Below are 13,929 nucleotides of genomic sequence, written 5' to 3' on the forward strand. Positions count from 1 at the left end.
CTAGTGGTATCTTAATGGATGTGGATAGCACTGTGATGTCAAACAATACCATAATCTTATCTTCATTGATTTTAATGTTCTTGAGCTTGTTAAGGAATTCCTACGTGAAGTGCATGGAGTGGGGTAATCTGTCAATCAGGTGTTTCAATCTCTGTTGCAGGCCCTTGGCCAGTTTGTGTGTAGATTTGCCTGGTGGGAAACAATGGGTCTGAGAGGCACATCTGGTTTAGAACATAGAACATAGAACATAGAACAGTACAGCACAGAACAGGCCCTTCAGCCCACAATGTTGTGCCGACCATTGATCCTCATGGATGCACCCTCAAATTTCTGTGACCATATGCATGTCCAGCAGTCTCTTAAATGACCCCAATGACCTTGCTTCCACAACTGCTGCTGGCAACGCATTCCATGCTCTCACAACTCTCTGCGTAAAGAACCTGCCTCTGACATCCCCTCTATACTTTCCACCAACCAGCTTAAAACTATGACCCCTCGTGCTAGCCATTTCTGCCCTGGGAAATAGTCTCTGGCTATCGACTCTATCTATGCCTCTCATTATCTTGTATACCTCAATTAGGTCCCCTCTCCTCCTCCTTTTCTCCAATGAAAAGAGACCGAGCTCAGTCAACCTCTCTTCATAAGATAAGCCCTCCAGTCCAGGCAGCATCCTGGTAAACCTCCTCTGAACCCTCTCCAAAGCATCCACATCTTTCCTATAATAGGGCGCCCAGAACTGGACGCAGTATTCCAAGTGCGGTCTAACCAAAGTTTTATAGAGCTGCAACAAGATCTCACGACTCTTAAACTCAATCCCCCTGTTAATGAAAGCCAAAACACCATATGCTTTCTTAACAACCCTGTCCACTTGGGTGGCCATTTTAAGGGATCTATGTATCTGCACACCAAGATCCCTCTGTTCCTCCACGCTGCCAAGAATCCTATCCTTAATCCTGTACTCAGCTTTCAAATTCGACCTTCCAAAATGCATCACCTCGCATTTATCCAGGTTGAACTCCATCTGCCACCTCTCAGCCCATCTCTGCATCCTGTCAATGTCCCGCTGCAGCCTACAACAGCCCTCTACACTGTCAACGACACCTCCGACCTTTGTGTCGTCTGCAAACTTGCTGACCCATCCTTCAATTCCCTCGTCCAAGTCATTAATAAAAATTACAAACAGTAGAGGCCCAAGGACAGAGCCCTGTGGAACCCCACTCACCACTGACTTCCAGGCAGAATATTTTCCTTCTACTACCACTCGCTGTCTTCTGTTGGCCAGCCAATTCTGTATCCAAGCAGCTAAGTTCCCCTGTATCCCATTCCTCCTGACCTTCTGAATGAGCCTTCCATGGGGAACCTTATCAAATGCCTTACTGAAGTCCATATACACCACATCCACAGCTTGACCCTCATCAACCTTACTAGTCACATCCTCAAAAAACTCGATAAGGTTTGTAAGGCATGACCTACCCCTCACAAAGCCGTGTTGACTGTATTTGATCAAGCCATGCTCTTCCAGATGGTCATAAATCTTATCCCTCAGAATCCTTTCTAACACCTTGCAGACGACAGACGTGAGACTTACCGGTCTATAATTGCCGGGGATTTCCCTATTTCCTTTCTTGAAGAGAGGAATTACATTTGCCTCTCTCCAGTCCTCAGGTACGACTCCAGTGGAGAGCGAGGATGCAAAGATCTTCGCAAGTGGCGAAGCAATTGCATTTCTCGCTTCCCAAAGCAGCCGAGGACAAATCTGATCCGGGCCTGGCGACTTGTCAATCTTAATGTTTGACATGTTTGTGTACTTTGGATCAACCATAGAAATGCGTACTGTTCAAACCTTATGGTTTCACTTCCATGTAGTCCGCCTTGGTTTTTTCTCCTGCATTTTTTAGTCTCTTCAGTGTTTGGGTGACTGTTCTTACCAGCTGTGGTGTTTGGTCTATCTCCACTGTTGGTAAGTGTGTAGCTGCATCGGGTAGCATGAATGACCAATGGGGAGTTCCAAACCACGGTAGATAGGAAGGCAACCCACACTGACTGAATCCTCAATTTCCACAGCAATCATCCCAACATCCGCAAACAAAATTCTGTGAGGATACTATTTAAACGAGCCACAACACAATGCAACAGGCCAGAACTGCACATGGAGGAAGATCACCTATATATGATATTCAGTCACAACAGATATCCCAACAAATTCATCTGCAGATGCCTACTAGATAGAGAATGCCAAAAGGACACAGTATGCCTCAACACATTGACCACACTATGCCATATCAAGAATAGATCAGAACTGACAGCGAGACTCCTGTGATCACTAGAAATCACGGTAGTAAACAAATCCACAGTCACGCTACAACAAACAAACAAGGACTAAAGACCCCAAACCCATGACATGCAAAACCAACATAGTTTGCAAAGTACCTTGCAATGACTGCAACAAACATTACATCAGCCAGACTGAAAGGAAAATGGCCATTAGGATACGCAAACACCAACTAGCAGCAAAATGGTACAACAAAATTTCCCTCTTCTCAGTGAATTTGGACAATGAAAGCCATCAACTAAATTGGGGCAACATGACCATCTTAGCTCGAGCCAACGACAGACATACATGGGAATTCCTAGAGGCCTAGTGTTCAACCCATAATGCAATCAACAAACTTGGGGAATTAGACCCTAAATACAAACCATCAAAAAAGAACCAGGAATGACACAACACAAATTAACAATCCAGATCATGTAAGTTCCAAGCAGATTTGAATGACATCGCTTCATTGGAGGCTAAGCTGATGATGTAACCTCGTATGGTGATGAAATGTCTGAATGATTACCAGCCAGCTTGACAAGCAAGCCAACAACATCAACACTGGAGCTTTCAGACTGGAAAATGTCCAGTCCAATAGTGAATTTCTGAAGAGCAAAAACAAAATAAGTGATTGTTGCTAATAAAAGCTGCAGTCCATCAAAGGAATGAAATCAATCAGCAACGTAACTGCAAACTTCCGGAGTCACCAGCCAAACTGCCGTGTCTTTCTCCCTCTGTACTGCAGATTTTCTATGTTTCTACAATGAAGCTGAGTCACAAGGAATCACCTTGTGAATTGTACGGCTGTGGTGACAGATGGAATTAGATGTTTGCTAAATGCTGCAGGTAGATGTTTTAAAGCTGGAAGTGAGTGATAGTGTGAAATAGCAAACTTGTCAGTATTCATCATCCTTGGTCTCAAAGCTTGCATTTTTTTTAATGGGACGTGGGCATTGCTCGCCAGGACAGCAGTAATTGCTGAACTCTAATTAACTTGCAGAAGGTAGTTATGAGCTGCCGCCCTGGACTAATGCCGTCCTTGGTGTGTGGGGTACCCACAGTGTTGATAGCAAGCAAGCTTCGCAATTTTGGTTCTTAAACAGCGAAGGAATTTATAGAGTTACATGTCAGTTGTGGGGAACACTCTTGGAGGAAAATTTGTCAAGCTGGCTGTACCATGCATTTGCTTTTCTTGCCCCTCTACTCAGTAGAAATCGTTAGATTGGATTCAGCCTGAATGGGTTTCTACAGTGCATCATGCAGATGGTGAAAACTGCTACCACTGCACCTATGTGATGAAGGAAGTGGATGTTGAAAGTGGCACATGGGATTCCATTCAAATGAATGACTTTAATCTGGTCGGTGTCCAGCCTCCTGAGTTGTGTTTGAGCTCCCTTCATTCATGGAAGTGGAGAGTATTCCAGCACTTCATGAATTCTGCCCATGGACTGGAGACGGGCATCACCAAGACCAGAATTGAAATAAATGTCTCAGGATTGCCATTCTGTGGACAGTTATACCCATATACCTCAATTTGCACCATTGCCCAAAGGAGAGGACACTTCTCAGATTTAACCCATGAAGATAAACTTTACTGATTGCACCAGTTGCCAGAGCTATCACTGTTCTCCTTTTTAGAAACTAGTTCACTGCATGTGTGAGAAGTTTGTCCAGAGGGAGGAGGGTAACTTCTTCAGGTTAGGCATCCCTGGAAGAGGCTTTGCAGTGGGGTTAAAATTGTATCAGAGATAATGGGAACTGCAGATGCTGGAGCATCCTAGATAACAAAGTGTGGAGCTGGAGGAACACAGCAGGCCAAGCAGCATCTCAGGAGCACAAAAGCTGACGTTTTGGGCCTAGACCTTTAATCAGATATGCTTTTCTGATGAAGGGTCTAGGCCCAAAACATCAGCTTTTGTGCTGCTAAGATCCTGCTTGGCCTGCTGTGTTCATCCAGCTCCACACTTTGTTATCTTGGATTCTCCAGCATCTGCAGTTCCCATTATTTCTCACACTGCATGTATGCGTTGCTGACATGTGGCAACAGTTATGGTCCATTCCTAAGTTAGGGTAGTTAAGTATTGACCAAATTGCTATAGGTCTGGAATTACATGTATGCCAGATCATGTAAGGTTAACTGCATGACAAAAGTCATCTGCGTACACCAATTGACAGTGGTTACATTAACATAGTTTTTTATTGAATTAAAATTTTTCCATCTGCCATGATGTGATTAAAGCTCATGTCCATAGAATTTTTGCATAGGTTTCCAGTTGCTCATTCAGAGACACTACACTCTACCACTTATTTCCCACAATAGTCATCTGCATGAACGTAAAATTGTGATGGTATGTGTAGCTTGACCGAAAATGAAACTGCAGTTCTGGAGAAACACTTATTGACTGATCCACCTGGTAATCATGAATTTTTAACATGCTATTAAGAAAATTTTAATCCTGTCCACACTGGTATTACAGCACCATCGAGCATATCTTTCACCAAAATTATAGTTCTTGTTTGATTTTAGGGGTAGATTAGAAGAAAACAGATTGATTGCAAATTTTGAAGCATTTTCCGTTATATCTTGTTGACTTAAACCTTTGACCTGGAGGAAAAGTTTGAAATTTTGCAATGATCGCAACATGTAGGAGGAGCAAACAGTGAGAATGTTGAGAATTGCCTGGAACAGGGTACAGGCAATAGAACCCATTGATAAGTTGTCTATGGAAGTCAATGTAAAAGAGTTTCTGGCAATATACTTTGAGCTAAAAAAAAAGTGAGATGATATAGATGTGATACCACAATTCGGAGGGAACTGGCAGATGGGAAGACAAATAGCAGATGTCACAAATTCACTCAACAGCCCATAAAATGGGTGGGAAGTTGCCCTTCTGTGGCAAAGTAACTGTGATTCGAAAATTCTGTTATGATTAATTGGAAAAAGAAAAACAAGCAAAAACTCTTGCCATGAATTGATAAGCACTAATGGACACAGATTTAGGATCTTAGACAAGAAATAGAGTTTTTTCTAAGGTAGTGATTTGTAATTCTCTGATGGGATGGCGGTAGAAATAATCAATGCTTTCTAGAGAAGATTGAATAGACAGTTGAATTAAACAACCTCACAGGCATACTAAGACTGAGCAGCAGAACAGGAATTAATAGATTGTTCCATGAAGAGCTGAATGAACTCCATCTGTGCCATAAGTGACCATGATTCTATGAATGCTAGTTTTCACAAGGAACAGAGAAATTATTTTGTGCTGTTTATGGTAACATTGAGAAAATTGTAAATGATGCACTAAATCTGTAAATGTGCTGCAATAAATCCCTAACTTCATTGCTTGCCTCTAAAGTTGTATGAACAACAAATTAGAAACTTTAATGAGGTGTTCTGAAATTGGTGCTTAGGTCTCTAATTTGTTGCTTGATTCGTTTTGACAATAAATTATATTTTGCTGATATGCATCCTCAGAATTATTAAAATTATTTGGATGAGGGCAAAAAGAAAGCATTGATCATTGTCATTTCTTTTGCTCAAATTTCTTTTTAATCTACTGTACCGATCTATTTCATTTCTTCTCCATATACAGCTAGTTTGGTAACAATTTTGATTCTCTCCCATGGAAAATGTGGCCTCTCTAAATGCATCATAATTTATCTGGTATTCGTGGCAGCAGCAGATCTACTGGTCCTCCTATTTGATGTGGTTCTCTATGAGATGAATGAATTTTATTTCCCAGATTCCTCCTTGGACTATACCCATGTGCAGTCTGAATTTCTTCCCAATTTTTGCTTTTATTGAATGCTCTGTCTGGTTGACTGTAGCTTTCACCTTTGACAGATTTGTTGCTATTTGTTGCCAAAAAGCAAGAACACAATATTGCACTGAAAAGACTGCCGCAATAGTTGTCACCATGATATGGGTGCTGAGCATCCTGGGAAACATATCAAATTACTTTATGTTTGAACCTCGCATAATAATTGATAATATATCATGGTTCTGCAATATAAAATTAAGCTTCTACACTGTTCCTCTGTGGGTTACATTCTTATGGATTGAGATAGCTTTCATGCCTTTTATTCCTTTTCTCTTGATCCTTATATTCAATGGCCTGACCATCAGGCATATTCTACTGACAAGCAGGATCAGGAAGGGTCTCTGGGGTAGTGACAAAGACCCTGAAATGGAAAACCGAAGGAAATCCATCATTTTACGACTGGCCATATCTGGTAGCTTCATACTGCTGTGGATAGTCACATTTACTCATTATATATGTGTACAAATTATGGATGTTGAATACTTCCACCCAGATTACAGTAATCCTTTGACCATTATGGAGCAAACAGGATACATGCTGCAACACTTGAGTTCCTGCACAAACATCATTATTTATGCAGTTTCCCAGATGAAATTCAGAGAGCAGTTAAAAAATCTACTCAAGTGTCCATTGAGTCTGGTCACTATCTTAGGTCAGGACCCATTAAAGCCCAATTTTTGTGTTCTGACCTCTAAATGAATAGCTCCCACAATAGCTGCGCAAAATAGGTGTGAGTAGATAAAACCTGTTAAATGCTGCAAATAGCATTTTTTTCCAGAGTTCAATGAAAATTAACATTGAGTGGGATACGTGATGGGAGTTAATAAGGTCTAATGTGGTACGGTACTTTTTCTACTATGTGTGGAGATTAATTGCTTTTGTAAGGTGTAACAGAAGTCTCTGACAGAGGCAAAATCCACGTACCAAAGGTTTGCAGTCATCTCTTGCCACTGTTAAAACTTCCCTCTAAAATATTCTGAAAATACCTTTACAGTTTGTGCGATTTTCTGGAGATGCACTTCACTTAATGCTGACAGGTAAAGATTACACACCAGTTGGACCAGGTCTTTTAGTTTTATTCCCATTTAGAATGATCCTGTTAACAGCAGACATGCTACATCAACATCAATCTCTTCACTTATAGAGGGAAGTATCATCGTTGGGTTTTCCTCGCCAATGTTGCATGGATACAATAGGTGAGTAGTAACTTTTGATAAAGTTTGTGATGCTCAGTTGTGCACCCACTGGTTGAACAGAACTTCTATACCCATTACCTAATCCGACAAGTGCAGGTCCTCAACCTGAGGCCAACATCCAGTACATCTCTGGGATGTAGGAATAATATTGACCGCACATGCTTTTGAATTCATTGCTGCCATTATGTAATATATAGAATCAGTTTATGCAATTATAGATCAAACATGGCATTACTCATTCCAAAGTTGAGCAAATAATTAATGTTTTAGTAAAATTATTAGAAAAAACATGTTCAATGATTATGCAATTAAAACAGCTACAGTTACAAAGAAATTATTAATTTCAGTCTGTCTTTGCTGCCAATTCACCTCAAGCATTTCACCATCTCAGGCCCTGGTTAAATAACATTGTAACCTAGAGAACGGAAAATAAATGTTAGAAAATCCAGAAAAAAACAATGAGGAGCATAGTGTAGTTAATGAGACAATGTATTCATTCTCTTTTCACAGTGGTTCCCCACACCTTAGTAACAAGAGTGCGATTTTTATAAGACCATTTCCCAACACCTCAACATCCGCCAAAGTTACATTTTCACAACTTTCATATTCTTATTTGGTCTCATGCATCTTTGGGAGAGTGAGCCAGTCACAGTCATTGACAGGACATCGGAGATCAAAAACTGCAAACACTGCTTAAAAGTAATTTGAATGATACATCATTTGTGAATATTTGACTACAACCTGTCACTTCCTACCAGTGATGTCTTTGAATTCCAGTAAAGAGAGTCCAGTATTGTAATTATTGCAGGGAAATGCATTCATAGAAAAATTCTCGGTGGGGAGAAGACTGCCCCAGGCAACTCTGCAACACGAGAGTACGCTGGCGGTAGCTCTTGGGCTGAGAAGTTAAAAGCTGAGGGAGTATGAAGCAGAGGGATGCAACTCATGGCCATCCAGTCAATCCTGTAGGAATCCCCTGGCCTGAGGTCTGAAGAAATCAGAATACAAATTTACTGTGGCTCCTCAGAGCAGAGGCCAAGAGCAGTGACTCCATGGGAATCACCAAGTTGCCAAGAATACGGTGTTGACAAAGTAGATCAAAGTGGTTCACGCTTTCAAATGCAAAAAATGATTTTCAAGGATATAACTGAGACTGGAACATTTAATGGTGATGGGAGGTTCAAATAGGCTGGGACATTTTTCCCCCCCGAGAGAGAGGTGTGACCTTATAGAGGTTTATAAAATCATGAGGAACACTGATAAGGTAATTAGCAAAAGGCCTTTTACCCCAGGGTAGGGGAGTCTAAAACTAGAGGACATAGGTTTAAGTTGAGAGGGCGAGAGATTTAAAAGGTTCTGACGCACAACCTGTTCTGCACAGAGGGTGATTCGTATGTTGAACAAGCTGCCAAAGGAAATGGTAAATGTGGTTACAATTAAAATGACATTTAAACAGGTACATGGATAGGAAAGATTTTGAGAGATATGGGCCAAACACAGGCAAACGGGGCTAGTTCAGTTTGGGAAAGCTGGTCAGCATGGATAAGTTGGGCCAGAAGGGCCTGTTTCCATGCTGTATGACTATGAATTTGTAATGTCCAACAAATTTTAAACCTTTTTTTATATCTATGGTCCAATTCCATGTTATTATATTCCATTTCATGATATTGTACATTGATCACGAAACACATACAATCCCGCTTGCTGTGTGAACGACAAATGCAGCTGTATCAGAGATATCTTAATACATACCTTATACAAGATTGTACACTTTAGCTGTTAGCAGCTGACAATGTCCTGCTTTTGTGGGGCTGTTTATGCCATGCTGAAGTTATTCAAACTGAACAGCAAAAGCCAGAAGAAAGAATATTCAAATCAGACACTGGCATACACCCAGAATACAATTGATTCATTTCAATCTTACTTGGAGGCTTGATGATCACTGGTGGACATTGTTGATTTGAAGCTAGGTCAGCGTTCAGGGTTCAGTGACCCGAACCTCGGCTCCATTCCAAGATCAAAGTATTGTCACAATGGGCAGAATTATGGGTTGAGCAGCTCAGTTTACAAGTCAGATTTATTCACCAGTACAGATTGATGTCCTCATGTGTCAGAGATAAGCCTCTGGCAGATGTTTCACTCGCTCAGACTGCAATCTTGAAATTTAGGTGACAGTGATATAGGTTTATGGAATAATTAAACGGTCACAGCACTTAAGGAGGCTGGCCATCTGAGGGGAACTCAACTCGTCATACACTCCTGTCCTTTCTTGGTAATGTTTTCTCTGAAGCCGTATATCCACAGGCCTTTTGAAAGTCACAAAGGAATCTGTCTCACACTGCTCTGTTAGCTGAAGTGGAAAGGTATCCTCATATTGTTGTTGGCTATTTTGCCATTAATTAGCCTCATAATAGTGATCATCGATTTACAGCCCATCCACCATTGGAGCAGTTTCTTCCTTTCAGTATCTGTCTAGGCATAGCATTATTTCAATCACTGCTATCCAGTTACTTCTCTGTATAGACACTTCCAAGTAGAACATTCCTGTTTTGTTTTTCAGGTAACATAAGAGAACTCACTCATTGCTAGAAACATTCTCACAAACCTTTCTGTGGCCCCTGTGAAGTTTTCCTCCAAGAAGAACAAAGGTGGGTGCAACAGGACACAATTCTGTCTTGAAACCAAATCTGCATCTTTATAAAATTCCCTCACAAATTCCTTGTTTATTTGTTCTGCACTTCAGTTTCTAGTGCACAATAGTGCTCATCTTTTTCTAACACCTTTTCCAGCCCACACAATAACATTCAAATGTTGGTGCACATATATCCCAGGTTTCCTGTTTACCCTTGCCCTTTCTAGAATTCTGCCTTTGTTTTACTATCGTTTCTCATTCTTAGTACCAAAATATATAACTTCACACTTCTCAGCATTAAATTCCATCTGTCAATTGTTCGCATTCACCAAAACCTTCATGTCCATTATATGTTACCTTGAATAACTGAAGATGACTCAGAACAAGCTTCCTATGGTGTTCTAACTTACTTTGTATCAAGTCTTTTTTGATACGGTCTACCATTACTTTGAACGTTATTGTTTTATTTTTGGTGAAACAAACTTTCGTGAGAAAATCTTTCCTTGAGAAAACAGCAGTTATTATGCAATAGAAACCAAAAGCCAATTCATAGATCACAGAATCCCTACAGTGTGGAAACAGGCCATTCAGCACAACAAGTCCACAGTGAACTCAAGCATCCCACCCAAACCCATCCCTCTAATCTACACTTCCCTGAACAATATGGGCAATTTAGCATGCCCAATCCACCGCGCCTGCACACCTTTGGACACTGGGAGGAAACCAGAGCACCCAGAGGAAACTCACACAGACGCAGGGAGAATGTGCAAACTCCATACAGAGAGTTGCTAGAGGATAGAATTGAACCTTGGCCCCTGGTGTTGTGAGGCAGCAGTGCTACCTACTGAGCCACCGTCACTACCATTTCTGAATGTTGTAAAATCAAGCATAATCATGCACATGGGTGAGAAAATATTTTTTGCAAAGTTACTCTGTGATACATTAAAGAAAAACTTGCCTACCTCTTTGTCTCTTCCACCATATAAATATGATAAGAATAATTGCCAGTGACACCAGTACACCCAAGACAATCAGCCCCACATTTTTGCTGTTCTTCACTTTTCCTTCTGAAAAATATTATACAGCACTTTTGATTTTAAAATTTTGAATGGAAGGTCAATGACATACATAATCATATAGTCATAACATTGCTCAAGTAATGGGAATGTTTAATATGATTTCTATTCCCATGACATGAAGTACACAATTTATTACTGTACTTAGAAACAAGGGAGGGGGAAGGGAGAATAAGTCTGAGGGTAGAAATTAAAAGAAGAAGATGGGGAGGATAAGGCCAGAAAAGGAAAAAGAAACAAAAAGAGGGGAAGCAACAAATGAAGGGACACAGAAATGGAGGAGGAGGTACAATTTTATCGGCCAAAAAAAGCTTCTCAACTCAAATGATTCAAATGAATGACACGCACTTCTCTGTGCAATGGGCACATCTGCAAACTCTGAAATGTTCGCACTGCATGAGAGAAGGTCAACAGATGACACAATCTGCTTGTTGAATCAGAACCTATCAAGAAGGTGCAGCAGTATGCCAGTCATTTGAACGTTCTCCACTGCTGAACAAGATCATAGCTTATCTGACTGCAATGAGAAATCAGCACAATGGCTCAGTATGATAACTTTTCTGTCCCTGGCTGAACAAGAATCTAACCATCCCTGCCGTAAAAATATTCAAGGACTCTGTTCCACTACCTTTTCAGGAAGAGAATACCAAACACTTGTGACCGTCCAAGAGAAAAATAAATTTACCTCATGTTAAATTGTTGATGTCTTATTTTCCAAAACAGTGAGCTCTAGATCTCAATTCCTCAGAAAAGGGAACATATGCTCCAAATCAAACTTATCATGATCTGATAGGACCTTATATGTTGCAATCACATCATCACTTACTCTTTTAACGTGCAGAAGATACGAGACGACTCTGTTCAACTGATCTCAATGAGACACTCCATTTATTTCCAGACATGTTAAAGAGACTCCTCTAATGTCACAGCATTGGTGGAGAAATCAGTCAAATCAATAAATGATCTTGCTCCCAAGATAACATTTCAATGAGAGGCCTGCTTTGTTCCATTGAAGCTCAATGTGAGCTGGAGGGGCAGCATTTTATTCTACACTCAGGCATTTTACGGCATTCAGGATTCAAATTGAGTTCAATAACTTCAGAGCATAAACACTGTCCTTCATTTTGATCACATCACCCAACCACATGTCCCCTGTTTGTGTCTTGCTGGATGTGACTCAGAGGTGCAAATTATTTTCTCCTATCCAATGTCTATATCGCACTTCAATCACTCCTTTACTACCATAAGCACTCACCTTGTCTTTTGATACAATCACCCTTTACCATCTGTTCAACTTTTCTCTATGCCCACTTTTATCAACATGCACAAAAACAATCAATTTGGTTCTAAGGAAGAGCCACTAGACTCAATGTTAACATTCTTACTCTTTCCACAGATTCCGGTAGAACTGCTGAGTTTCTCCAGCAGTTAAAATATAAATATTAGGATTTGAAGCATCCACGGTATTTTGCATTTATTTGGACTTATTCCAGGTGTTGGTCAGGGAAATCTTATTTCAACTGTCACCAATCCATTTACATCCTTCCATAAATAACATGACCAGTAAAAGTGCAGTTTCCAAAGTGTGATTTCTCCTGTGGCCTGGATACTACACACTATGTGCAGGAATATGTCATTGAACTCTTTCAGCATGTTCCACTCTGAAATGTGAAGATGCCTGTTTCTCTGCCAGATTCCTGCTTTCTTCCCAAACCCCTTGATACTTTCGAATTCTAAAAATGCCTCTCTTTCTTTATTGAGTATATTCAGTGACTGCTCTCCACAGCCTTTTGTAATGGAGGGTTCCACAGGTTCAGGTCCCCTTGAGTGAAGAAATGTTTCCTCAAATCAGTCCAAAATGATGTACCCTTTATCCTCAGATTGTGTCCTTTGGTTTGAAACTCTCCAACTAGAGTAAATATCCTCACCTAATCCAGTCATTTCAGGCCTGTTAGAATTTTATGTTATCAATAAGATCTCCTCTCATTGTTTATTCTACATGCCTAGTCAAACCATCAATGGCAGTCCTGTCATTCCCCAATATCAGCTGAGTAAATTTCCACTGCATTCTCTCTATGGCAAATATATCCTTTCATAGTTAGGGAGACCAAAATTGCAGGCAAAGCCCAGGTTTGGCCTCACCAATGCCGTGTATAACTGTAGTGGGCTATAGTCCAACAGATTTATTTGGAAATGTTTTCAAGTAAACCTGTTGGACTTTCACCTGGTGTCATGTGATTTCTGACCTTGTCCATCCCAGTCCAACACTGGCATCTCCACATCATAATTGCAACAGAACGTCACAACTTCTGAAATCAAATCCTGTTGCAACGAAGCATTTGCTTTCTGAATTGCCTCTTGCACCTGCCTATTATCATTGACAGCTGTGTCAGACACCCAAATCCTCTCTTACATCCACTCTTCCCAATATACCATTTAAGTATTACTTTTCTTTCGGTTTTTCACACCGAAGTGTAAAACTTCACATTTATCCATCAGCCATGTGTTTGTTCACTCAACTTGTCTAAATCACCTTGACGTCTCTTTGCATCTTCCTCACAACTCACAATCCCATCCAATTTTGCATTGGCAACAAACTTGGAAATGACGCATTCATTTCGCTCATCCAGATCTTTAATATATAGTGAATAACTGAGGCTGGATACCGAGCCTTGCTACACTATGTGAATCAATGTCTTCTATTCAGCAAACAAGACCCATTTTTTCACACTGTGTTTCCTTTCTATCAACTAATTCTTAATCATTGCCAATTTGGAATAAGGCCAATTATGATGGTGTTCGGCAAGAACTTTCAAAAGCTGACCGGGCGAGGTTATTCTCAGGTGAAAGGGCAGGTGGAAAGGGGGAAGCCTTCCAAACTGAGGTAATG

The 13,929-nt window shown here is 40.6% G+C and overlaps 1 protein-coding gene across 3 annotated transcripts in view; it reads right to left on the reverse strand.

The window, feature by feature from the left end:
• Positions 1-4,591: 4,591 nt before the first annotated feature.
• Positions 4,592-13,929, reverse strand: part of LOC132206188 (class I histocompatibility antigen, F10 alpha chain-like) — a 38,240-nt gene continuing 28,902 nt past the window's right edge. Inside the window, exons 5-7 of one of the 3 annotated variants that reach the window (XR_009442907.1) lie at positions 10,926-11,030; positions 9,084-9,171; positions 4,592-7,746 (exon numbers count right to left, since the gene is read on the reverse strand). Coding sequence is in view for 2 of the 3 variants with exons in the window: in XM_059639394.1 (XP_059495377.1) it covers positions 7,730-7,746; positions 10,926-11,030 (122 nt within the window). In the remaining variant the exon portion in view is untranslated. The remainder of the gene's footprint in view (positions 7,747-9,083; positions 9,172-10,925; positions 11,031-13,929) is intronic. The other 2 variants (XM_059639394.1, XM_059639393.1) reach the window with 2 other exon arrangements.

Source organism: Stegostoma tigrinum, chromosome 34, assembly GCF_030684315.1.
Source record: "Stegostoma tigrinum isolate sSteTig4 chromosome 34, sSteTig4.hap1, whole genome shotgun sequence".
NCBI classification, from domain to species: Eukaryota; Metazoa; Chordata; class Chondrichthyes; order Orectolobiformes; family Stegostomatidae; genus Stegostoma; species Stegostoma tigrinum.